We start from the raw sequence: 24,905 nt of genomic DNA on the forward strand, positions 1-24,905 counted from the left end.
ACAAACGTCAACAAGAACCCTGTCGCTGAAAAAGCAGTACGGGAACTGGAAGACGAACTACTCCGTGATGATTCACATGGTGGCCCAGTTACCCCCCTTGCCCTTGCTTTTGCTACAAATCGCCTCAACAGTCGGCTCCGTGGTAATGGCCTATCTGCTCGGGAGCTTTGGACTCAACGTGATCAGTTCACAAGTGAACAGATCCCTATCAAAGACCAAGATATCATCATGACTCAACACAACCGACGTCGTGCTAATCATGCTCCAAGTGTCAAGTCAAAGGCACCCACACGACCGCCCCCTTCACCTGACATCACCATTCACGTTGGTGATCTTGTCTATCTCCGCACGGATCGCTCCAAGATGCATTCCCGACCCCGCTACCTCGTTTGTAGTGTTGAGGATGAGTGGTGCAACGTTCGCAGGTTCGTCGGTAACCAACTTCGGTCCACATCTTACCGTGTGCGCCGTTCTGACTGTCTGAAGGTTCCGTCCGATGTCCCCACTTTACCTTCTCGGTCCCCTGAATCTGATGGTGATGATGTGAGCGACCTACCCAGTGTTGATGCAACAGATCAAGCGAGGCCCCCGCCACATCCTCCTGAGGTTTCTACAGTAGCGGATAATCACATGCCCCCTCTGCATCCCAGTGCTATCACTTCGGTGCAACCTGACCTCCGGCCACCGGAGCCCCCTGATATCCCACATGAACTGTCTACCCCACACGATGAACCTATACCCCCACCAGCTCCTCCAGACAATTGTCAGACACCTGGTGTGCCCTCACCTAGCCGACGATATCCCCATCGCAGCCGACATGCCCCGCCTTACCTCTCTGATTATGTTCTCGAATAGATCAGTGCCTCGAGGCCCCCCCCCCCCCCCCCGGTTTTGTTCGTCAATGACATACAATGTAGTCTGAACTTTGTTGTTTTACACTATCATGTGACAACCCATGTACAGTTTGCGTAGTAACTAGTGCCTAGTGCTCATTCGATCCCCCAGCTAGTAATTTTTTTTCAAGGACTGTGATTTTTGATAAAACATTTGATGTTATGTTTCACATGTACTATATACAATGTACATTCATTCTTTTGTTGTTTAATAGGTCATCCTGATGATATGTGCTAGCTACAGGCTTATTTTTGTTCTATGGGGAAACTCTTTATATCAAGGTCCTCCAAGGAAGGAGACTTCTTTTTATTTGTTTTATTAGGTTGTCTGACATCATGCAGATTATGTGTGTTAGCTACTGGCATGTTTTTGTTATGCAGGGGAAATCTTTATGATAAGGTCCTTGGGACCAAGCTGTTTTGTTTGTTATCCGATATTGTACAATGCTAGTCAAGGCGAATTGTGCTATTGTTCCCAAGTGCTGTAAAGTACGATTTTAACAGTCAGTTTATATTGTATCTTATACAGAATATAATGTTTCACACATGTCTTTTATAATTGTTCATGCATCCCCCTTTTTCTAATCACATGCCTTCTTTATTAGATACACGTATGTCGGTATATTTTTAGTCTGTCACCTCAGTTTCTCCCATTCCTATGGTGCCAGCTTTATTTCTCTTTCAATTATGATTAATCCACTTTATATTCATGTTTGCCCGATGCGATCAGATGTCTTATCAATATTTTCAAGGTTTGGAATTTTTTTTGGTTGCACTAGTAGGTGATGTCACAGACAACAAAAATAAGAACAATGATTTGCTTTGTTTTGAGATTTTGTTTATAATAATTGTTTGAGCAGCAGTAGTAAGGTATATTTGTATATGAAAGTTGATACAATGTAGTTTTTATGATACCGAGAAATGGCTATTTGTGCAGTGTGATGCTTGCAAAACATATTGTTCCCATGTTGAAGATTGTAAGCAGTTATTTTTTAAGATACAAGGTGTGATATTGGTTTTTTGTTACCCTACACGTAAGTCATTTATGGACATAGGTACATGTATATGTATGTTGATTTATGATGTTAATTGGAGAAAGTATAGTGTAAAAGTTTTGTTTATTTGTTAGGTGACTTAAACATATATTTTATAGGATTTTCATATTGTGTTTGCTCTCATGTCACTATAAGTTTGTACTGTGAAGTTAGGTAAGTGTTGCGGTATGTAAAACTGTTAATTTTTGTATAATTGCTCAGTGCAAGGAGGAAAGAAGTGATTACGCCAGTTAAGGTGTTGTTGAATTGATATGCAATAGCGCCATCTATGATAATAAGCAGTATAACTGTGACTTGTACCACTGCCATGGTTCGTTGAATAAATGCTCCTCCAAGTATCAACAAACTAACGTTGTGTTTCTCCTTAATTGCGCCGTAACTTCACAGTATGATACAACATGTATGTGCAGACAAGCATTGAGACTCCAACCACTTTGGATAGAGCAAAAGTGATTCAAATACATCTTTGTCATGACTCTAACATCTGTCTCCTACACATTTTGTTCACATGACTATGGGTGACCCTATCAAAGTCATCACATATCAAGAGTTCAGCTAGTCTGGATTCTAGACTCTTTTAATGAGATCTATATACAAGCTGCTAAATCTTTACACATTGGCCCGAATTCACGAAGGTGGTACAAATGAAACCATGGTTTAAACCATGGACAAAAACCATGGAGCGCCAAGTGTCGCACGGAATATTTCGTTATGAAATTGGTCATTTTGTCGACAAAATGACCGTTTCGATACGAAATTATCATTTCGTGGACAAAATGTTCATTTAGTTACAAAATGTTGTCATTTCGTTACAAAATAATCATTTCATCGACGAAATGACTGATTTCGTAACGAAATATTCCATGCGACACTTGGCGCTCCATGGTTTTTGTCCATGGTTTAAACCATGGTTTCATTTGTACCACCTTCGTGAATTCGGGCCATTAAGTCAAGAGATGGCCCGATGTAACAAGTTCATGCACTTGTAATTATCCCGCAAAATTCTGAGGGAAAGTCCATAGCTGACAGTATTCGGTGCGGACTCTTTTTCTCTGGGACTCAGGATTGCCATCACTCGACTTGATGCATGTACAGGTTTAGCAGCTAAAAAAAAAGGTAACAAAAAATAGTCCAGAATATAGAATAGTGATCAGGTGAAGATGGTGCACAAAAACCCTCCATTCCCATTTATATTCATGATGGGTTGAGAAATCCATTCCACTACTAGTTTTCTCTTCATTCCATCCAAAATGCTTCCCTCCACAATTAGTGGCTTTTGAATCCCACGACGACATTTTTATCAGGAGCTTACCCGGTGTGGAACCACCTGGTCTCATCAATGGCCTCGGCAGTTTTCTTTTCATCTTCCCAGTAGCCAATCATGGTGGTGTAACCACGGCTACACAGTTCGCCTGGTGTGTCATTCGGAACTAGGGCACCGGACTGGGGATCGATGAGCTTGATCTACACACAAGACGGGAATTCAGCAAAAAAAAAGTCTTATTGTTCAAAAAAGGCAAACGGTTCAAAGCGAGTCACACAATTATAAGATTTTCTTTTTTTGCTACTTGTACTGTTAACATAAAATACAGATCACATCATTTTAACTGGGATGAACTGGGGGTATGACCTTTGTTCTGATTAAAAGAGGGCAGACATTGAGTCATTCCTATACATGTACTTCCACAAGCTAAATATACTGGCCTATACATAAAAGGATAACTAGTGTACCAGGTACACTTGGATATCACTAACACAGGAAATCATACATAACACAAATTAGTCCATTGCAGCAAATTAATCACATTAAAGTTTCCCCCTCAAAGAATGTTGTGAATGAACAATTAAAAAGGCCACTGATGTATGCTAGTCTACCCAATTTCCACACATGTGGACTGGCTTCGAAAAGCAACTTGCCTTTCAGACAAACATTTTGAGAAAGAGAATGACAAGCATTTGACTGCTACAGTCTTCATTACAGGGGACCACCAGGCTATGAAAGGAAAACTTGAGTATATCGTCGGGTGAGAATGATAAGGGCGTTAAGTTGCCACTAAACTCATAGTGTTAGAGACAACTCAACGCCCTTCTCATTCTCAACAGACGATATCTGTTTTTGCTTTCAAAACACACGCCAATTAAAAGAAAATAATAATGATAATCCATGGCAAGGTTATGATTTCTGTGAGGTAAAATCCAGGAAATGGTCTACAGAATTTATGGAGCATACATATTCTGTGCGTGACTTTTGCCTGTGTTTGCACTTGAATGATATTTGACTTACAATGCTTATTGCTGCTAAATTACCAGGTCTACTGTAATGATGATTGTTACACATTGACCGTGCGCACATAAATGAATATGGACTAGCTATATTATTACACATGCACAAACAGTGGTTGCAACTGGGTGCATGCAGGGGCCAGCAATATATTGCTCTATGTTACATGGATTGCATCCATTGATGTATCATTGAAGAGCAGCAACCCAGCAAAAGATTCCAAAAATGTTGCCCTTTTGTGAAGGCACATTTTGCAGTAGCCATTTTTTAGATGAAAGTAGTAGTGATATCGTACATTTATGAAAGGTGTGTCTTGTCATATAGCAAAAAACAAAATCCTTGCCTGGCAGTACCCATTAAAGCTATATGACAGATCACTTACTTCATTGTGAGGTCCAGGCTTTCCCACGGTTGACACTCTGATGTCTATGGGGTCCGTCATCCCTGTCTGACAGATAACTGGACTCACTTCCGTCAAGCCATAGCAGATCTGAAACAGAAGACAGTCCAAACTCCTCACACCTTTGGCATTCACATACAAACATAATTTCTCTGAGGCATTTGCTGCAATATCAATATACTGATGATTCAGAACGTTTTCTGCACCAAGTGTACTTCTAATCATCATTCTTTACCCTGTTGAGGACGAGTCCCGAGTATACAGTTACTCGGTCAAGTGTCTATGGGAAATGTGTGTTGTAGCAAAATCAGCCCATCCTCACCGGGTTAAGGGAAGGAAGCCTCAAATATATAATTATGTGCATTGAGTGAATGCAGCAATACTGTAGAACACATGAGTGAAAGTTTGACAACAATCAGGCAATCCGCCTAAAAGTTATATGCATTTTAAAAAATTTCTGTGAGAATGCTATTACAATTTGTGACGTCACTTATGGAAAACGCTATAAAGAAATACAAAGAGAATTCCTCCACATTTCTTTCTTCATGAGAAGTGTACATTGCTTTGACTTGTCACTGACATATGTTAAGGGTAACATTATTCTCCCCTGCTCTCTGAAAGTAGTTAAGTCAAGATTCATTATGCTAGAATGCATCAGTGAAGTGTGGGGAAAAAAGGATAATCCGTTCAAAAGTTATGAATTTTCAAAAATTCTGTACCTGCCATCACAGGATGAGAAGAATACAACAATTTGTGATGTCACAGTAGGTCAACAATACAAACAATGCATAAATGGAATTCCATAAAATTTCATCTCTGACAAAAAGAATATATTTGTTCCACTTGTTCCTGACACTTATGACTAGGTCAAAACCATTCCCCTTTTCTTCTGAAACAGGTAAGCCAAATTCATTTACGCTAGAAATATGAAGACATAAATATGTTTGATTTGGGTTTCATTTCCCTTTAAAGTCAATTCAGACTTACGACAACGTCCTTCATGTTCATCTCTGATATGGTCTGTTTCATGGTTTCGATGGGGCAGGGTGAACCCGCCATGATACCGGTAGAAAGACTGCTCATGTCGTACTGACTGAAGTTGGCGTGGTTCAACATGTCGATGAACATCGTGGGTGTGCCATACTGGGATGTAACTCTGAGAAGATCACAGATTTTTGTTTTTGAGATGATCAATCATGAATAATGCACAATTACTACTGTCAAATTGGGAAATTTCATTTGTTTTTGCAATTTTTGGGGCACTAGGCATATTCAGTAAACTTAACTATAAAATACTATAACTTTGCAGACTAGAGTATTTCTGTGCATATTTTCATACCTTCAAGAACATTTGTGTGTGGTTCTTTTCACGCTAGTTCAGTAAAGTGCAAAATCCACAGAAAGTTCAGTGCCCTGGAATATTTACAGGAGATGTCTAAGACTGCAAATACTTTCATTACTATCTGACAAACAATAACCATGGTGATCATCAATACATCACCTGATTTATAACAATTTTATAATGGATACATTTTTGAAACATGAAAGAGTTAAATCCTTCAAAGTCATATCAAAACCATGGCAGAATGGGAAAGAACACAAAAAAAAAATCTATGAAATGTATCATTCGGGGACAATTTTTCAATGTACTTGTCTTTTAATGTATAATTTATTGTCTCAATGTTTTAGCCTATATAGAGACATCCTAAGAATTGTGAAGTTTGGGAGATATGTGTACATGCATAATTTACACGAGATAAAAATTCCATGTAATATCACTCTTCCACTTTGAATTATTATTTTGAAGAAAAGAACATGGTGAGTGACTGCAATTACACATTATTTGTTTGTTTTAATCTAGTGTGAGGCAAAAAAACAAGAGAAGGGTAAAACATGGGGGCAAAGTAGAAAGTATATACATTTGTGTCATTAAAGACAGTATACTAGGAATGACTATAGCTGATACATGTCTTGAGCTTCAATATGCAAGTAAAAATAAATGGAAGAATTCTGGTAATAAAACATGAATTGAATTTAATTGATTTGTTTTCTGGGGCTAATATGGAAGCAACAAATACTTTTGAGCAGGCAACCAAAGGAATATTTCTAAATGTAAAAAAGATGTCTAGGTGTGTGTGGGTGGGTTGTTTTTGTTCTTTTTTTAACCCACTGAAGACTAGTCCTGAGTATTCTCGGGCAGGTGTCTATGGGAAACGTGTGTTATGATAAAATCAGTCGGTCCTAAATGGGTTAATGGAGTTATGCTCATGTCTCACTTTTCATCCTGAATGGCTTTGAGACTGGCCTCTGGCTCAAAGCTGGGAGTAGGAAACACACAGGTGGCCCCATGCACCATAGCAGCAAGAGACCCTCCAACCATGCCGAAACAGTGGTAGAGAGGAACTGGTATAGAAATTCGATGAGCCTAGAGAAAGAAGGGTAACAGACAGACAGACAGACAGACAGACCCACTCATGATTACTCCATGTGGCAAGTTTCTCTCTCTCTCTCTCTCTCTCTCTGCATTGTTTGTGTTTAACTGAAACACTTGAAACACAGCATAACATCTACCTAATGAATCCCCACATGCTCATCAATCAATCAACCAATCAGTCTACCAATCAATCATTCTATATATCTGTCTGTCTGTCTATATACCTACAGTGTACCTATTATCTATCTATATATCTATCTATCTATCTATCTATCTATCTATGATCTTATCTATCTATTTACCGATCTATCTATTCTATCTACCTATCTATTTTCCTATCTATCTATCTATTTACCTATCTATCTATCTATGTACCTATCTATCTATCTATTTACCTATCTTTCTATCTATTTATCTAATTGTATTTATCTATCCATTTACCTATAGATCTATTTACCTACATTTTGTATCTATGTATCAATCTATTTATATATCTATCTATCTATTCATCCATTTACCTATCTATCTATCTATCTACCTATCTAATCTATCTATCTATTTACCTATCTATCAATCATGGTGCTCTGTATGTTTGAATTCTGATGCCGACAGCAATCATGGTCCTCCTCCCTATTCTCATCATTAGCTGATCATCTCCTTTCTAAGGGACAATCAAACATTACTGACTCTGTACAGCCATTCTACACAAAGCGTACAATCTTATCAAATAAATATCTCCTATTCATGTATTAGTTTAAGAATTCTCTACTTCATACCTTCTCATCATATTTCAGGTTCTTCCCGATGAAGTAGCTGTTGTTTACGATGTTGTGGTGGGTCAGAGTTGCTCCTTTGGGGTTGCCTGTTGTCCCCTGAGGTGAACACAGAATATTATATTAACCCGTTAAGGACGAGTCTCGAGTATACTCGGGCAGGGGTCTATGGGAAATGCGTGTTGTAGCAAAATCAGTCCGTCCCCAACGGGTTAACCCACTGAATACCCTTTGAATGTATCTCAACACACAGACCCAAGCCCAAGTCTATGATTTCAGGACATGCTAAAACCATTGCACCCAAGCTTCACCAAAACCTACATGAGTTTACATGGGTTGAATAATTCATTGTCTTTTTTTTGTCTTTTGTTATTATCTTCCTTAAGACATTATTTACCATTTATTTTTGCAGATGAAACAAAAATCCAGCTTTAGTGCTTAAAAATAGTTCTAAAATGTTGTGAGTAAGCCATAGAAACAACCATTGTAAAAAATTTAATCAGGATAGCCAATGTTAAGTATTGTAAGATATACAAAATGTGAACAATAATAAAATTGTTTCTAGACAAAACTGTCTACAGATGGTTTAGTGAGAAACACAGTGATATCTCCCTATATTTTAGGTTTTATTGCAATTTTTTTTCACGACAGGATGCTTTGTGATACAACTGACCTACACATATATGCATCAAATGACGTAACTCAAAAATCTTTAAAATCACTGCTCCCAAAGGTAAACTGTACCTTTAATATTTGCTTTAGATATCCCTAAAATTGACAATTTTCTGTATTAGATTACCTAACTTCCCTTCAAATGCATGAGTAACCCTTATCATGTTTTTTGTTTTGTTTTGAAGATCAATCAATGATTACACTTGTCTTGATCTGCAATAACTTTGCTTCCTCTGTGGCATGATGATATATCTACGTTTCGTAAAACTTGGAGACAATCACTGTAAAAGAAGCAGGATCACTAAAGTTGATGTGAACTTTGGTCATCAGTCTGTACACTCTTTAAAAATACTGATTCAAACTCCAGCCATATCAGACTTTGCCCTATGACTGCAATTTTTTTTTTTTTTTCTGGCCAGGAGTACAGTGATATAGCCACCACACATGCAGGTGTTTACTCAAGATAGGGGGATGGGGGAAGCTAAAAATGGTACAGTGGATATAATTTTAGCTACCATTGTCAGCATTCACGAAGAGAACTTAAAAAAAGAAAAAAAAGAAAAGGTATTTCTAGTAGCCTGATAGTGTGCATATTAAATTCCACCAGCATTGTGAATCAGCACTTTTTCTTCTTTTCTTTGTTTTTTGTTTCAGGGCACACAATTATGCCATTCATGCACAATTCCACATTCTTAAGAAATGCAATTCTATGTCATGGTTAAAGTGAAATCATTGTTCTCAAATGCCTCCACAACTGTTAATTTTTGCTCTAAAATAGACACATATGCATAAGAACTTTTTTTTTTGGGTGAAATAACACTGTAACAATACAATTTCAGTTGGGGAACAATGAAAATGCACTGCCAACAAAAAATTGCTGAAAGGACTGACATAAAAAGAGATATTTTCGCGCAACTAATTTTTCGCGCTCGGAAGCATAAGAAAAGTTTCGTGAGTTTTGAATTAAACAAATAAAGACAGAATAAACTGACCAGAAAGAATATAAATTATTAGTGGAAAAGTGAGCAAAGAAAATGGGATTCCATCGGGATTCGAACCCGAGACCTCCGGATTGCTAGACCGGTGCTCTACCGACTGAGCTATAGAAAGCCCTAGTGCAGTGTTCGTCCCAGAAACCCTTAATTCTCAATGCTCGGGTGGTCAGAAGCTATAGCAGTGTGTTTGTGTGTGACACACACGCACACACTTGAACCTGGCATAAACCCGAAGGATAATTCAACTTGGGGATAAATGCGAGGGATCACCGAAGTGATGCAGCTTTTTGAGTTTGTAACAAATAAAGACAGAATAAACTGACCAGAAAGAATAGTTTCTGGGACGAACACTGCACTAGGGCTTTCTATAGCTCAGTCGGTAGAGCACCGGTCTAGCAATCCGGAGGTCTCGGGTTCGAATCCCGATGGAATCCCATTTTCTTTGCTCACTTTTCCACTAATAGTTTTGAATTACACGGAATCAAGGCATCAACCACTGGAACAATGGCAAGCAAAAATATTAGCGTGCTTTTGTTTTCACGCTAGTTTCTGGTTGCGCAAAATGCACAAAAATTTCCACTTTTACGGTACTACAATTTCAGAACACACCTGATCATGGTCCAGGTAGCCATGTTCATCTGTATAATCCATTACCAACAATTCAATAATCAACAAATAGGGCCACAGCAGTTTGTATTACTGTAACAATTTTCTACGCTAAAGTGACTGGAATGCAGCTTGTTGGAAAATACTAAATACAATTGCTAGGGCACAATTGATCATCACATAACCTTCTACCTACTTACTACTGAATGGGAAGGGCACTTCAGGGAAAAACATGTAAGTCATGTAGTGTACTATGATAAAAATGACTATACATAGGCTTGATATCAAAATCCTGCAAAACAACTCAATATCCTTTTAAATCGTGTCAGCCAGACAAGTTTCTTGCAGACACTTTCAATGTATTGCAAGAAATTCTAAATGGTGGAAGATAAATTTTGAGCACTTCTGAGAACTATAACTTTAAATTGGCTTTGATACAGAGAATAAAATCATACAAAATGAAGTGGTGAAGGATCATTCAAAATCTGGCCTCAAATAAGAAAATATATATGGACCTTTGATATCTCACATATGTTTTCACCAAATGTAATAATTAGTGGCAACCTCACATTCTTTACAGCTGATTTTGAGACTTAAAAAGGTGAACTCGAACATTCTGTGGAAGCATGCTTTGGAAATAAAGAGATTAGAGATGGAGGGGGAGGGAATAACAATTTTAGGAGATGCACAGTAATGCACACTGAACAAAGAATTTTTACAGAACTCAGCTGGTGTTTTAAGGGATTACTAACTTATTGTAACATATAAACACATAAGATTCGGATCAACTAGAATACATAATCATGCCTGTGAAGGCCTTAGAAATATACAGAGATAGTGTCATCAAATGTTAACGATGTGTTCAAAGGCTGGATCGTGGTGGCACCAACTGCTCCAGTTTCTCTTCACTATACAACTTTGGAGCCATATTCAGTCAATCTTAATGTCCTTATCACCGAAACATACAAATATTTATTGAAGAGCAATATCAAACAAACACTTCAATGTGCATATAGCTATAAAATTTGACCTGTGCATCCGGTATTAAAAATCAAGATGATAGTATTGATAACTGTAACAAAATAAATGTGACATAAATCCAGTACACACCAAGACAGCAGAGTCAACAAATATACAGTGGATGCACTATTATAAATGCATTCCACAAAACATCTTTACCACCTTTGGGATGTTACAATAAAATACAATAAAGATCATGGCATAATACTATAATAAACATATGGTGTGCTGTAAGAGTCTGTCATTGACTTCCGTTCTCTTTAAATGTGAACACAAACTTGTGTGAGCACTTAAAATCATATTTATGATGAACAAGAGCTGCTGCATACAACATAATGAGACCCATTCTAGAATGTTGTGATTGACAGCATGAGGTTACAATATGAGTTTCTCTTTAGGCATAAGATTAATCGATGTGAAAAACATTGTAAGTAAGCCTTGCAAAACAGAAAATGCTCTGAAAAGAACCTCATCTAATTCTGTCTCAAACTGTTCATACATCTGTAAGCTGTTCCTTGAGAAATACTGTACTCTCTATACAGAAGTTGTTTGACAAAAAGAACAACTGGGTTTACTAGGCACCTTGCTACTCCTAGTCTACCTGTTCAGGCTGAACAAAGAACTGCATCAACTATTAAAGGTCTCTGACACAAGACTAGCCCATTATGATTGTTTCTGAGCACTTGCATGCACTTTTGAATGAAATAGCAAGACTGGCCTTCATTCCATCATGTCATAATACTGCAACTGAAAGCCTTAATTAATCAACTTAGCAGTCTCCAATATCTCTGTAATTAAGACTAACCTGTAGTTCATTGACCAAAGGTCGGCCAAATCCAAACTGCACTTTCAACACAATATGTATGAATGGTTCTTCCAAGGTCAGGGAACGGAGGAACAATTATGGCTATTGTATACGAGTGCCAAGGCATCCCAAAAGTGTGTGCCTTTGTAAATGCACAAAGCTGATAAATCATATTACACATCTCTTCAGGTGCTTGGCTTTTTTTTTCTGAATGTATGTCTTTTCTATCTTATGAGATTGCTTAATTTCATTGAAAAACATTAATACATATGCATTCAGACTTATGATATTGAATGCAAAGCCAGAAACACCAGCAGCAGAAAACTTTTAACCACAATTTGGAGTTGATGGCCACTTTTGCGGCATAAAACTTTTGCAGATTGCCGACCATGATGTTGTACACAATTGTACTGGCATTCAGTACATTATTGTGTAGACAAACACTTTCGTGTACATTTGACTTTTGCAAATATTGGCTCCTCACAAAATATGTGAATATTTCTGGTCTATAGGAAGTCTGTATACGTAGTTGCCACAGGTGGCAGCAGAGACTCCAACTATTCCGCTTTCTATGAGAGATCTCCAACTCTGTGGCCACTTGCTCAAAATCATCAGTTCTTCCACTCGAGTTCGAATTTCTCCAGCTCTAGCTAAGTGTCTTCTGCTTACAATGCATTTTCTCTCACACAAGATTTAGCTTTCCCCTGCCCAACTTTAGTTTACAGCGGCGGATCTACAGGGGGGCGCACCGGGCGTGCGCTCCCTCTTTCTTTTTTGTTAAAACAAAAGAAATGAAAAGAAAAAATAAGGGGATGTGTGTGCCCCCCCCCCCCTCTAATTTTGTAGAGGTGCCTCCCCTTTACGGAATTCCTGGATCCGCCCCTGGTTTAGTCACGCATGATGTTAAAAAATGATGCTACAATAGCATAAGAAAAGAAGTTTCTACAGCTTCCAGTAAGTTGTTGTTACACCTACTGTGGAAGGACCAATCATGCTTACCGAAGTGAACTGGATGTTGACGGGGTCATCGAACTGGAGGAGGGATCTGAATTTGTCGATTTGTGCAAAGTGCTCCTCCTTGCCGTAGTCCATGACAGAGTCAAAGCTGAACGTGCCGGGAAAGTCTCCATGCCCCATCATGACCACAGATCTCAGCATCGGCAGACTGGACACCATACAGGGGAAAATGGTAATGGATTAGATGATGACAGAGTCTATTAAGATATGAAATGAAAATATCGGTAGTGAATATAATGATGATGATAATGATGGAGACGATAGTGATGTTTAGAAATAAAAAGCTGATGATGATAATGATGATGTGAGTTCATTCACTCTCGACTAGCATATGGCACAATCACTGTGCCTCTTCGATACCATTGGCTGATTATTGCTAGTAGTCTGGGGACAAACCACAAGGGTCAGCGTCATTTGCCCGTTTTACTCGTGTGAGTTGGTAGGGGGACCACTTCACCAGGTTAACATCATCCTCTTCGTGATGAATGAATGAAGTAGGATCTTCTACATGTGATCAGTGAGTCATGGCTATCTCACACATGGGACCTCCAGTTAATGCCCTATCCAAGGGATAGATGGTACAGCATGGAACTTGGCAAAGATGAAGCACTTCACTCATTCATCGCAAAGAGCAGGGTGCCAACCCACTTGAGTGGTCCCCCTACCCACAGAAAATGGGCGAATGATGCCGACCCCTTGCGGTTCATCCAAGGTGACTAGTAATAGTCAGCAAACGGTATCAACCAGGCACATTGTGCCATACGATTGAATGAATGAATATCTTAAATATCTATAGTCAAGTGTCCTGTTTTCATTAGTGTTCCTTGAATTTTCCTAACACTCAGTGCCCTGCATTTCATTCACCAAAACTCCAAAGAGCTACACAAGCCTGTATAATTTGCATTATCTGTGAATTCATTCAAATAACAGTACTAGTCTTTACTGCTAAACTACATTAACAAAAACATTGACAAAATGTTATGATAATGCTGTGCCAATACACAATAGTCAAATGTCAAACATCTATTTTGCCATTTCTTTTACGCACGACTATGATCTGGTCATTACTTACTTTTCACTTTTAATGTTCCCAGGTGTTGAGGTAGAAAGCTCGGGACAAATTTCGACCAGCATGTCGTAGTACCTTTGTGTCTTGAAGGTCTGAGCCGATACAATGCTCTTCACTCCAACCTTTACATATTACACAAAGCAAAAGAAAGAAATTATGGAAAAGATATACAATGTATGGGACAGCCCAGCCTATATCTGAAAAATTTTCTACATAGTTTAAAAAAGTAAGCTCTAAGCTTTCATATGATATAACCTTGTTAAACTAACTCATTCAAAAAGTGATTGAAATAAGTAAGAGTTAGGTGGAACAGTTTAATAGAAAAGGGAGAAAAGAGAATTTGAACATTATTGTCACTTATGTGTACTGTGCAGAAATATCAGAGAAAATATATTCTTTTTTCCCATTGAAAGTCATCTGAGCAACTGTGCAACAAAAAAAAATGGTCCAGAAAAAAAAATGATAATATCTCCATACTGATATTGTCTTTAAGCCACAAAATGTTGACTGTAGGTAGAAACAAGCTTATCCTCCAAGGTAAGGTGAGGTAAATTTGAGTCGGGTCAACCCAAATGACATTCTGTAAAACACAATATTTTCGCGGCATAAAATTTTCGCAAATCAAAGCTGACAGCCTTTTTCGCGGCATGAAATTTTTTGCAAGTTGCCTCTAACATTCAATGCATATACCGGTACTGTAAAAGTGGATATTTTCGTGTGACTAATTTTTCGCGCTCGGCGCGCTTAGAAGAGTTTGGCGTGTTTTTAATTCCGCAGAATCAAAATATCGACTACTAAAGCATATGGCAAGCAACAATATTTGTGTGCTTTTATTTTCGCGCAAGTTTCTGGTTGCGCGAAATGCGCCAAAAATTTCCAACACCATGAAAATTTCCACTTTTACAGTAGTGTAGACAAGAACTTTTGCGTGCATTCTAATTTTGCGAATCTTGGCTCTCGCAAAATGTGCAAAATTAAAATGCATGCAAACATTCCTCGTTATACAGCAGTTTCGCCCATTACAGAGAATCCTAATCTGCAACTTTTTGTGGATTTAGAACTGGGCAGTCATGTATGATTTGTGTGTTCCATAATATCGCGTCATTAGCTCTTGTATAAAGTACTGCAAAATTTCAGAAGGTACATGTAGTCAAGCTATTTGATCAAGCCAGCTCGTCACTCAACTTTAATGGCCAATAGAGATCTCACCTTCTTCATGGCGTACTCCAGTTCCCCGGGTCGGTAGGCTGGGTTGATGTTGACCAAGATGGCGCCGATTCTGGCCGTAGCAAACTGGGTGAGCACCCATTCTACAGTGCTAGGGCCCCAGATGCCCACCCGGTCATCCTTTTCGATACCAATGGCCAGCAGGCCCGCAGCTAACCGGTCAGCCTGTGGGTGGGTTTAACGGGAAGCAGTCATTACTGGAGCATATATTATGTAATGTTCAAACACTCTTAGCATACACCCTTCTGAACGTGTACCATTTGAAATGTTTTATGCATGAACATAACTGGATTTATGATATTCATTTTTAATAGTATTACATCAGTACTTTATAGCATGGTATAACATGTAAATATGAGTACATTATGACCCAGGGCCACATATTGGCCACATTTTCTATTACTTCATGATATTCAAATTCAAATTCAAATTCAAGTTTATTCCGTTTTTCGACAGTAAAAAATAACATAACATACATCACTCTTTCTTCAGTGATAAGAATCGTACCAAAAAAAAAAAAAAACCAAACAAACAATCAAAGTGAGTTTAACAGAGTAAAACAGTACTTGTATACTTGCAGTAAAGATACATTACAATGCCTGAAGTAAATTAAAGTAAAGTTGAATATCAACGTACACAAGGCGAAAAACGGAGGGACCCACTGAAAAGACGAAGCTTGTAGAGTGTGGGCCCCTCAGGAGAGAAAGAATCAGTGAAAATATTGGTAATAATTATCGGCATCAGGACAGCAACGAAAATGTCTGAAGCAACAACAGCGAAAATAGTTGTAACAGCAGAGAAAAAAAAAAGTAGAGAGGAAAAAATGTTTAAAAACATTGACAAAATAGAATTAGAAATGGAAGCCCATAAAGAGTCAGACAGAAAAGGAAGAAAAATACAAAATGACAAAATTAACATATAAACGGACATAAAACGACACTGGGACATCGACGAGGCTATAGTTAAACGCAAAAGACAGACTACGACAGGAAGTAAGACTAGCACAACGGAGATAACGATACACGAGGGCTGGACGATGGAAAACAAAAACAAGACAGAGACAAGACCGGACGGAAAACAAAACAAGACAGAGACAAGACCGGACGGAAAAAAAAAAATAAAAAATAAAAAAAAATCCCTCATTATATAAGCGTATAGAGTGCAGATCCCGAAGAAAAGTCCATCAACTGCATGACTAACTTAACCCAAAACTTTATTCATGAACTTGGCGGTGGTCAGCTAGTACGAGCGACAATGTGTAAACAACTATGCGGATTTTATGAAAGGGGTATCAAAATGAATAACGTGTAAAACTAATCCGATTCATGACAAATGTTATTGTAAAATCGCAAAAGATAGGCTTTTAATTTCCGTTTAAATGAATACAAAGAGGGAGCTGTTTTTATATCGTGGTTCAGAGAATTCCAATAGTTTGGACCAGTGTAGATAAATGAATTTTTCCCTAAAATTGTTCGGAAAAAAGGTAAATGAAATTCATTTGAACGTCGGGTGGGATAGGAGTGAAATGATTGGTTTTTAAGGAACATTGAATCAAAAATAGATGGAAGTGAACTGTTATTAAACATGTACATAAATTGACCTAAGTTGAATAAAAACAACTCATTTATTTTTAGTAACTTATAGAAGCAAACAGTAAATTTGTATGTGAACGTGTAGGAGAATGACAAATAATACGGAGGGCTTTTTTCTGCAGTAACAACACTCTATTCAAGAGGGTCTGATGAGTATTACCCCAAGCCAAAATTCCATAATTCAAATAAGGCAGTATCAAAGTGGAGTATAACATGAGTAATGACTTTTGAGGAATATAAAATTTCAATCTGTTCAAAACACCTATATTACGTGAAATAATTTTAGAGATATGATCAATATGTGTTTTCCAAGACAGTTTATTGTCAACAATTATACCAAGAAATTTAAAATCTAATACACTTTCTAAATTAATATCATCTAAAACTATGTTAGAATTTAATACTTCGGCAGTATTACTGAAAAGCATATATTTTGTTTTTTGAAGATTCAATGATAATTTATTAGCCCTGACCCAATTAGTAACTTTTAACAGTTCTGTGTTAACTTTTTGGACTAAAATATCAACATCGTTGTGAGCAAAAATAACAGTGGTATCATCTGCAAAATGAATAAAAGAAAGTATTTCAGAAACAGAAGAAAAGTCATTGATATATACTATGAATAACAACGGTCCTAAAAGACTTCCCTGAGGAACACCACACTTGACATCTCTTATAACTGAATTATTATCTTTAATAGTAACAAACTGTTTCCTATTACCTAAGTAACTCTTAAACCACTCCAAGGCCTTCCCACGTATTCCATAATGCGATAACTTATACAGAGACTCCAACTCTCCCGTTTTCGACGGGAGATCTCCCGCCGAAAGCCCATTTTTGCAAAATCTCCCGTTCTCCCGTTTGAGATTTGATTTCTCCCGCCCTGGCTCTGTGTCTCCCGGTGGAAAGGATTTCTTACATATTGCTATCGTATGTTGAAAAAATAAGCCTTATATAGCACCAGAGAACATCTAGAACCCTTGGAACTTCATGCTTCGCACACATCAACTTGGAGTCTCCCGTTTGCTAGGGGTTTCGGGCGGGAGAATCTCCAGATCAGAAGGTGCTTGGGATTGGAGTCTCTGCTTATAAAGTAAAATGTTATGATTGATTGTATCGAAGGCCTTGGAGAAGTCCAAAAAAATACTAATTAAATGAGCGTGGTTGTCAATTGCGTTAACCACGTTATCAACGAAATGAAGAATTGCATGAATAGTGCTATGTTTTTCTCGAAATCCAAACTGAGACTTTGTAAAAATTTTATGCAAATTAAAAAAATTAATAATTCTAGTATAAATTATTTTTTCTAATACTTTAGACAATGAAGATAATAAAGAAATTGGGCGATAATTACTGATATCCAGTTTGTCACCCTTCTTATATATTGGTATTACTTTCGCCAATTTCATTTTATCAGGAAATATACCATGAGAAATTGATAAATTAAAGATATGAGTCAAAGGGTCTGCAATTGCAGATATGACTCCTTTAAGAATACAATTATCAATACCATCATAACCGGAACTGCGCTTATTTTTGACAGAAGAAACAATATCAATAATTTCATACCTATTCGTTGGAATAAAAAAAAACAGAATTTGGGTTACATTGACCTAAAAATTCAGTAAAATTTTGTTTTGTGGCCGGGATATCTTGAGCAAGCGATTCACCTATCTGAGAAAAATAAGAGTTAAAAACATTGGCAATATCAACAGAATTGTTAATCAAATTATCATCCGATTTAATCTGATCAATCTCTACTTTTTTACTCTGTATATTCATCGCCCGGTTTAAAACTTTCCAGGTATTTTTAATATCAAACTGAAATTTTGACAACTGTCGTGAATAATAATTTTTCTTCTCAAAACGTAAAATTCTGATTAGTGTATTTTTATAAGATGTGTATTTCCTTTTCGATTGATCAGTATTTTCCATTTTGTATTTATAATATAAACGATTTTTTCTGTTAATTGAGCGAAGAATTGATTTAGTTATCCACGGTAACCTAGGAGTCTTCTTATAATCCATTCTTTTCTTTTGTTTAGGAATTATATCATCCAAAAAACAATTCCAAATATTCATAAAATTGTCAAAAGACAAATTAACATCGTCACTGTCATATACTCGTGACCAATCTGCATTATCAAGAGCGGCATCAAGACTGGCCAACTTTTCAGGGGACACTCTACGTTTAAATAAAGGAAATGAAGATTTGGAGTCATTAACAAGCGTTCTCAAAGTAAAGGAAGTCATTATTGGAAAATGATCCGTTATATCTGAAAGAATTATAAAAGAGTCAGGGAGGGGTAAAACATTACAAAACATATTATCAATGAGAGTAGCCGAATGATCTGTAACCCGAGTTGGTTTGGAAATGAGGGGCAGAAAGGAAGAAGACAAAAGCGTTTCGAGAAACTCACTTGAAGAATGATCATTTCCTGATTTCAACAAATCAATGTTATAATCGCCAAGTAAAAAACAGTCCTTGTTTCGAATTATTGGATTTTTTGCCAAATCTGCAATATAAGTAAAAAAATCTACAATATTTGAATTGGGAGGTCTATATATAATTCCAACTACCACATTCTTACATCCTGGAATACTAAGTTCAATGAAAAGAGATTCAACGGTACTATCCATTCTGCAGATATCGCTGTGAATAACACATTTAAAAGAACTTGAGACATAAAATGCAACGCCACCTCCACTCCTGTCAGATCTGTTATTAACATACATATTATATCCGTCGATAGCAAAAGAGTTTTCAGACGACGCGGTTAGCCAAGTTTCACTCAGACCAATGACAGAGCATGATTGAGTGTGATCAGATTCTAATAAAAACTGTAACTCATCAAAATGCTTATTTAAACTCCTTATGTTTAGATGCAGCAAAGAAAATGTGTCTTTAGAAAAACTATGATACATATCTTTACATTCATTAACAGTTATATAATTACATAGCGGGTTCTGAATTGAATCATCAAAATCATAAGTAAATTCAGGAGCTGATGAATTCAAATTATCGGCTGCGAAATTATCATAGGGAGTTGCATGTGTAACTGGTACTCCATCAACTAAATCAGATTCGGATGTTGTGCGTCTAAATAATTCAAAAAAATCATCATTCGACATAGAATGAAAGGGTGCATTTACGAAATCAGCCATAGTAAATAATGATATGGTCTGAAATAGAGTTCCGAGTTACCAGCAAAAGTGTGAAGAGGAAGCGTGCGATAGAAAAGGAAAGCGGCCAACAGGCAACGTGTGACAAAGCACGTGAACAATTCGATACACGTAGCAATGTGCAATGCTGGCGTAGGAGTCTTGATGTAGGGATGATCGCTTCGAGGAAGGTGGAGTGGGAGTAAGAAAAAGCAGAATGGGTTGAACGAGAGAGACCAATAATGGCGAGGGAGACAAACACAGAACAAATAGAACAAGTAAACGAAGATGCATGTACAACGGGTGTCTGGGTGGGCATCCAAACTGAAAGCAAAAGACATATATATAGAAAAAGTTGGGCTGAAAATAAAGAAAGAAAAGGAAGCAAATAACAAAACTCAACTGTTGGAATGAAAGAACATATCCGCCTCGACATCATTATCAGGTATAACATGTACAATACAATTACAGAGCCGAGCTAAACTGTTGCTGTCATCCACTCTGATTATCACAATATCACTGCCATCAAATTCTTCAATCTAAAATTTCAGCATTTGAAGTTAGCCACTGGATGTTTACAACAATATACAGTGATGTTCTGATACTGCAAATACCGGTACTACACAGTGTACCTTTATCCTTGAAACAACCTGATATCAAACTCCCAAATTCTACTAGTTACAACATTGGTATTTTTTGTACACGTGCATTTTTTTTTCAAATAAAACTATCACCTGATACCTCAGGATAATCTCCAGTTTAAGGACCAAGCAGCATGGGAAATCATGAACTGGTATGGCTAGCCAGGCTTGGATAACTCCAAGAATCACCATATGATAAACTGTGTACCGTACAGCTTTATTATCACTGACCTCTGTGTAAGTACACACGCATCCAAAGAATCTAGACTGGAATTGACCATTACAAATGAGCGTACGCTCCGACACGTTTATATTTGTAAACTATTCATGGTTTTTTACATGTACCCCAGGTCTTAAAAAGAGGAGCTTGTGGTAGAAGTCTCTGTGAGTTATTACACTTTTAAATTTTGCCCCACCTCCTCCTTGAATTGAGCAAAGGTTTTCCTAACGCCATCTTTGCAGAAGACCAGATATTCTCGTTCCGGAAACTTCTCTGCAGTCTCCTCCACCAATTGTCCGATTGTCTTCCCCAGGAGTGGGACAGTCGGGTCAGCCTGGCGGTAGCTCAAACTCTGCAAGGAACTAGCAAACGAGCACAGAAAATGACCCATGTCAGAATAAGATATCCAAATGGTAGTCTTTTCAAACATATTTCTTTCATAATTGATTAACACAACCTTCTAGCAATTTTCTGAAGTACCTTCATCTGCACCAACATCATATGAGAACATGGTTTGTATTGCATGCATGTGAAAAAAAAAAAAAACAACAAATTCTGAACAGATGAACACATACATTGTAAGCCCTAATATACAAACACCTTACAAACTGCTGTGGAAATGTCCAAATGAATTATTTTCTTGAGGCTCTGCTCATTGATTCCTCCATGAGGGGAAGGCTCGAACCCATCAGAAGCTAGCCCCCCCCCCCCTCCCCCCCCCCCCCCATTGTACCCTAGCTTACAACAAGCATAAGCTATTCAAGCTTTTCATTATATCAACAATGGTGGTCACTTAGAGCCACAGGCCTTGCAGTGGGCCTACAGAGTTAACCTTCAGTGCACGAGGGATGGGACTGGTGCAAAGAATTACAATATTCACTGGTGAATATATAATTTTTGCATTGAGCATATGAATGAAACTAGATCACACACATCACAAACCATTACATCAATGTCGGTTTTTTAAGGTGATCTACATCTGACAACAATATTGCAGGATATAAATGACTCCTTGACCTAGGGTGACAGTGTTTTGGAACGATGGCTTTTTACAACAATCCTGCTGTTTGGTTGTACAGCGAAATATCTACACACGGGAAGCATAAGATAAAAGGCAAAATTCAAATAACCAAACCAATGCCAAAAATAACACTGTCGGACCTATGCAATCTCTGTCTAATAAAACTTGAAATATTCACTCTGTAGCCTATTACAGCAATAGCTGCTTAGATGTTGAGACTGTCTGTCTAGGCCTAATCTGTATTTGTAAGCTTTATGGAAGTTTGAATTTCAGCTAAAGTGCTAGAAAAACAGAATAAAATACACAGGCCTATACAATGTTGACTGAAGGAGTTGCTATTAGTTAATGACTTTCGGAGTGGGACACAATGTTTGTTATCAAAAAATCCAAATTTATATTCCAGATCACTCAAAGAATAGGGCCTACATGCATCATGCACTATAAGTAAATTGTTTCACCTATACAATTGTAAAGTCATACACAAGTGCATATTTTGTAACATTCAGTTACCTAAGAACTGTTCTGCAGATGCCTTTACAAGTAGTAATAAGGATTATTAGGGTCTAACAAACCTTAAGAAAATGCTCATTTCGAAATCTTGTGTGACTTAATTTGATCCGACACCTTTTGTTATTAAAAAAGTTTTAGTAGGAGCTACTCAGGGGCATAATATTTAACATTATAAACAGGAGTTGGTAGCCTCCTTCCCCCCCCCCCCCCCCCCCCCCCCCCATTTAGGCCTACCTCAACTCTTTTTTGGTGGGCGTGGACAACAGAGTCTAGCTTAGTGCTACCATGCCCATAATGGCCATATGGACCCTGGTGCTACTTTGCAGCAATTCCCGTGTTTTGCACTGCAACAATGAAAAAACAATCGGCCAAAAATCTGCCAAATTTTTTGAAGCTGATTATGTACAGCGGCCTACCAGTCAGCAAGTCACCGAGACAACAACATTTCTCAAGTTACACGTTACAAATAAAGTTTACCTGGTGGTAGCGAGGTAGCGGTTTGCAGCGGTGATCCCACTAGCTCGGAGCGAGGAGCGAACCGCTGGATACGTGGAGCGTGCCGCTGCAAGGCACCGTCCTTCTTGTGCGATTGTTCGAAATCTGATCATTTCTTTTGCTGGTTTTTCAATGCCAGTTGCTTGCTAATCCTTAAAGAACACTCGAATAGGGCCAAGAATGAAACGCTTCACAAACACATGTCACCATACAGTGTTTAAGTGGCTAGAACAGACAGCATTACAACATTACATTCCAAACTTTGAAAGTTATGATCACATCCTACGTCCGTTTACAAAGTCGATACCCTGGCCTTTGCATTAGTAGTCGTGTACAGTACCACACGGTAAGACGATATGGCTACCTGCTTCAATTCTGCGCAGCCGGCCCAACGTGCTGTACAAATACAAAGAGTTCTCGACCGAGTTTCTTCCCTGCGATTTAATACCGCTACGTTTATATAGTGGCGTAGTGCTCTTCAGTACAATGAGTATACCCAAAGAGATTCTATATCCTCTTTAAAACCAGGGATGGGGCTTACCCGGTAGCGGACCCGGTATTATACCACAGGCATGCGAAGAGATCTAGGCTCCAGACGCACCTGGGGCCGGGGTTAATTAAAAGGGGCGTGTCCAGTGAAACGTTAATAGTTCGTAGAAGTGGATCTCTGTGCGCCTCCCCACTAACACAAAGCTAAAATAGGCCTAGGCATATTTGGTTTTAATTATCAATATAGTGAACGAGTAAACATATCGAATCCAAATGTTTGCTTGATATCAATAAGATTAAAGACGGAAAATACGAATTGATATTACGACTGACGAATCATTGTCATTGATCACATGTGATCATTTTGTTAAATGATGGCGCGATTTGTATTAATTGATCGCTAGATTGTTCAATTCAATTCAATTCAATTCAATTCAAAATGATTTTATTTCCATATAAAGTAATACAAAATAATACACTTAACACTTACATGAGTACGTAATATTAAAAGGATTGTTGATTTTGATGATTGTTGATTTGGGACCGTTGGTTGTTTTTTTTTTATGTCTTTCTTTACCGCGATCGCATTTCGGGCGAAATCCTGTGAACTAGGATTTCCTACACTTAGGATAGTACGGTATTACTATTATTCATATTAACTGTGTAAACAATTCTGGCATTTCATTATTATTTTTTAACCATTTGCTATAGATAATAACGCTTTACATGCCAATTTGAATTTTGTTCAATCGAATGATACTAAAACATGAAGATGTGCATTATCATAGTTTGTCTTTGCGTGTGTGTGTGTGTGTGTGTGTGTGTGTGTGCACGCGCCTTTTTGAAGAAATCTGTACAAAACAGGGACTGCGGGACGGGGTGGGGGATGGGCGGGGGTTAATTGTTTACCCCCACCCCCTCCTGACCGAACCTTCGAAAAGTCGTGGGTTTTATTGTGATTTTTTTTTTTTATCAGTTTTGTTTTGGATTGGTTTTGGTTTGGTTTTTATTAGATTCCGAGGCCCCTGCAAAAAAAAAGAAGAAAAAGAATGAATATCTATTTATAGGGTACAATAGATAGAAGCCATGGATATGTTTTCCCAAATATTTGACCACAAGACCTTCCAGTGTTACGAAATGACTGTATGATTGACAATTCAATGATGAATTGTAAAAATCAATCAAATGAACTTAAAAATACCTGAGGGCTTGAGACAAATGAAACGCTAGCATTTTTTCAGTCTTTCTCCGCTGGAAGGATGAAAGTGAAATCGGTATACATATATAATAATCAAATGTCAAAAAAACAATCGGACTTTTGCATTAATAACTTTCAAAATGATTGAACAATGTGAATGCTACTTCAAGAATGAAACTATAAATTCTTACCTGCATTTTGCAGAAAACCCTATTCAATTTGGTTAAGTAGCCACAGAAAAATGTGGTTGTTGTAATTAAAACATGTTATGGGTCCGTTTCTTCCAAGTTCAGCACTCGGATGCTCTTGGAACTGTGAACTGACACAATG

At 37.8% G+C, this 24,905-nt stretch overlaps 1 protein-coding gene across 1 annotated transcript in view; it reads right to left on the bottom strand.

Annotated features, from left to right (window-relative positions):
• LOC139731465 (uncharacterized) overlaps positions 1-23,222 on the bottom strand; it is a 56,499-nt gene extending 33,277 nt beyond the window's left edge. The window contains exons 1-10 of the mRNA XM_071642349.1: positions 22,871-23,222; positions 21,059-21,224; positions 15,230-15,412; positions 14,024-14,142; positions 12,934-13,099; positions 7,840-7,935; positions 6,906-7,054; positions 5,617-5,785; positions 4,612-4,719; positions 3,261-3,412 (exon numbers count right to left, since the gene is read on the bottom strand). Coding sequence (XP_071498450.1) covers positions 3,261-3,412; positions 4,612-4,719; positions 5,617-5,785; positions 6,906-7,054; positions 7,840-7,935; positions 12,934-13,099; positions 14,024-14,142; positions 15,230-15,412; positions 21,059-21,224; positions 22,871-23,001 — 1,439 coding nt within the window. The 5' untranslated portion in view covers positions 23,002-23,222. The remainder of the gene's footprint in view (positions 1-3,260; positions 3,413-4,611; positions 4,720-5,616; positions 5,786-6,905; positions 7,055-7,839; positions 7,936-12,933; positions 13,100-14,023; positions 14,143-15,229; positions 15,413-21,058; positions 21,225-22,870) is intronic.
• Positions 23,223-24,905: the final 1,683 nt, after the last annotated feature.

This window comes from Diadema antillarum, unplaced genomic scaffold, assembly GCF_040938485.1.
Source record: "Diadema antillarum isolate AM-2024a unplaced genomic scaffold, OU_Dant_1.0 seq00000375_RagTag, whole genome shotgun sequence".
NCBI classification, from domain to species: domain Eukaryota; kingdom Metazoa; phylum Echinodermata; class Echinoidea; order Diadematoida; family Diadematidae; genus Diadema; species Diadema antillarum.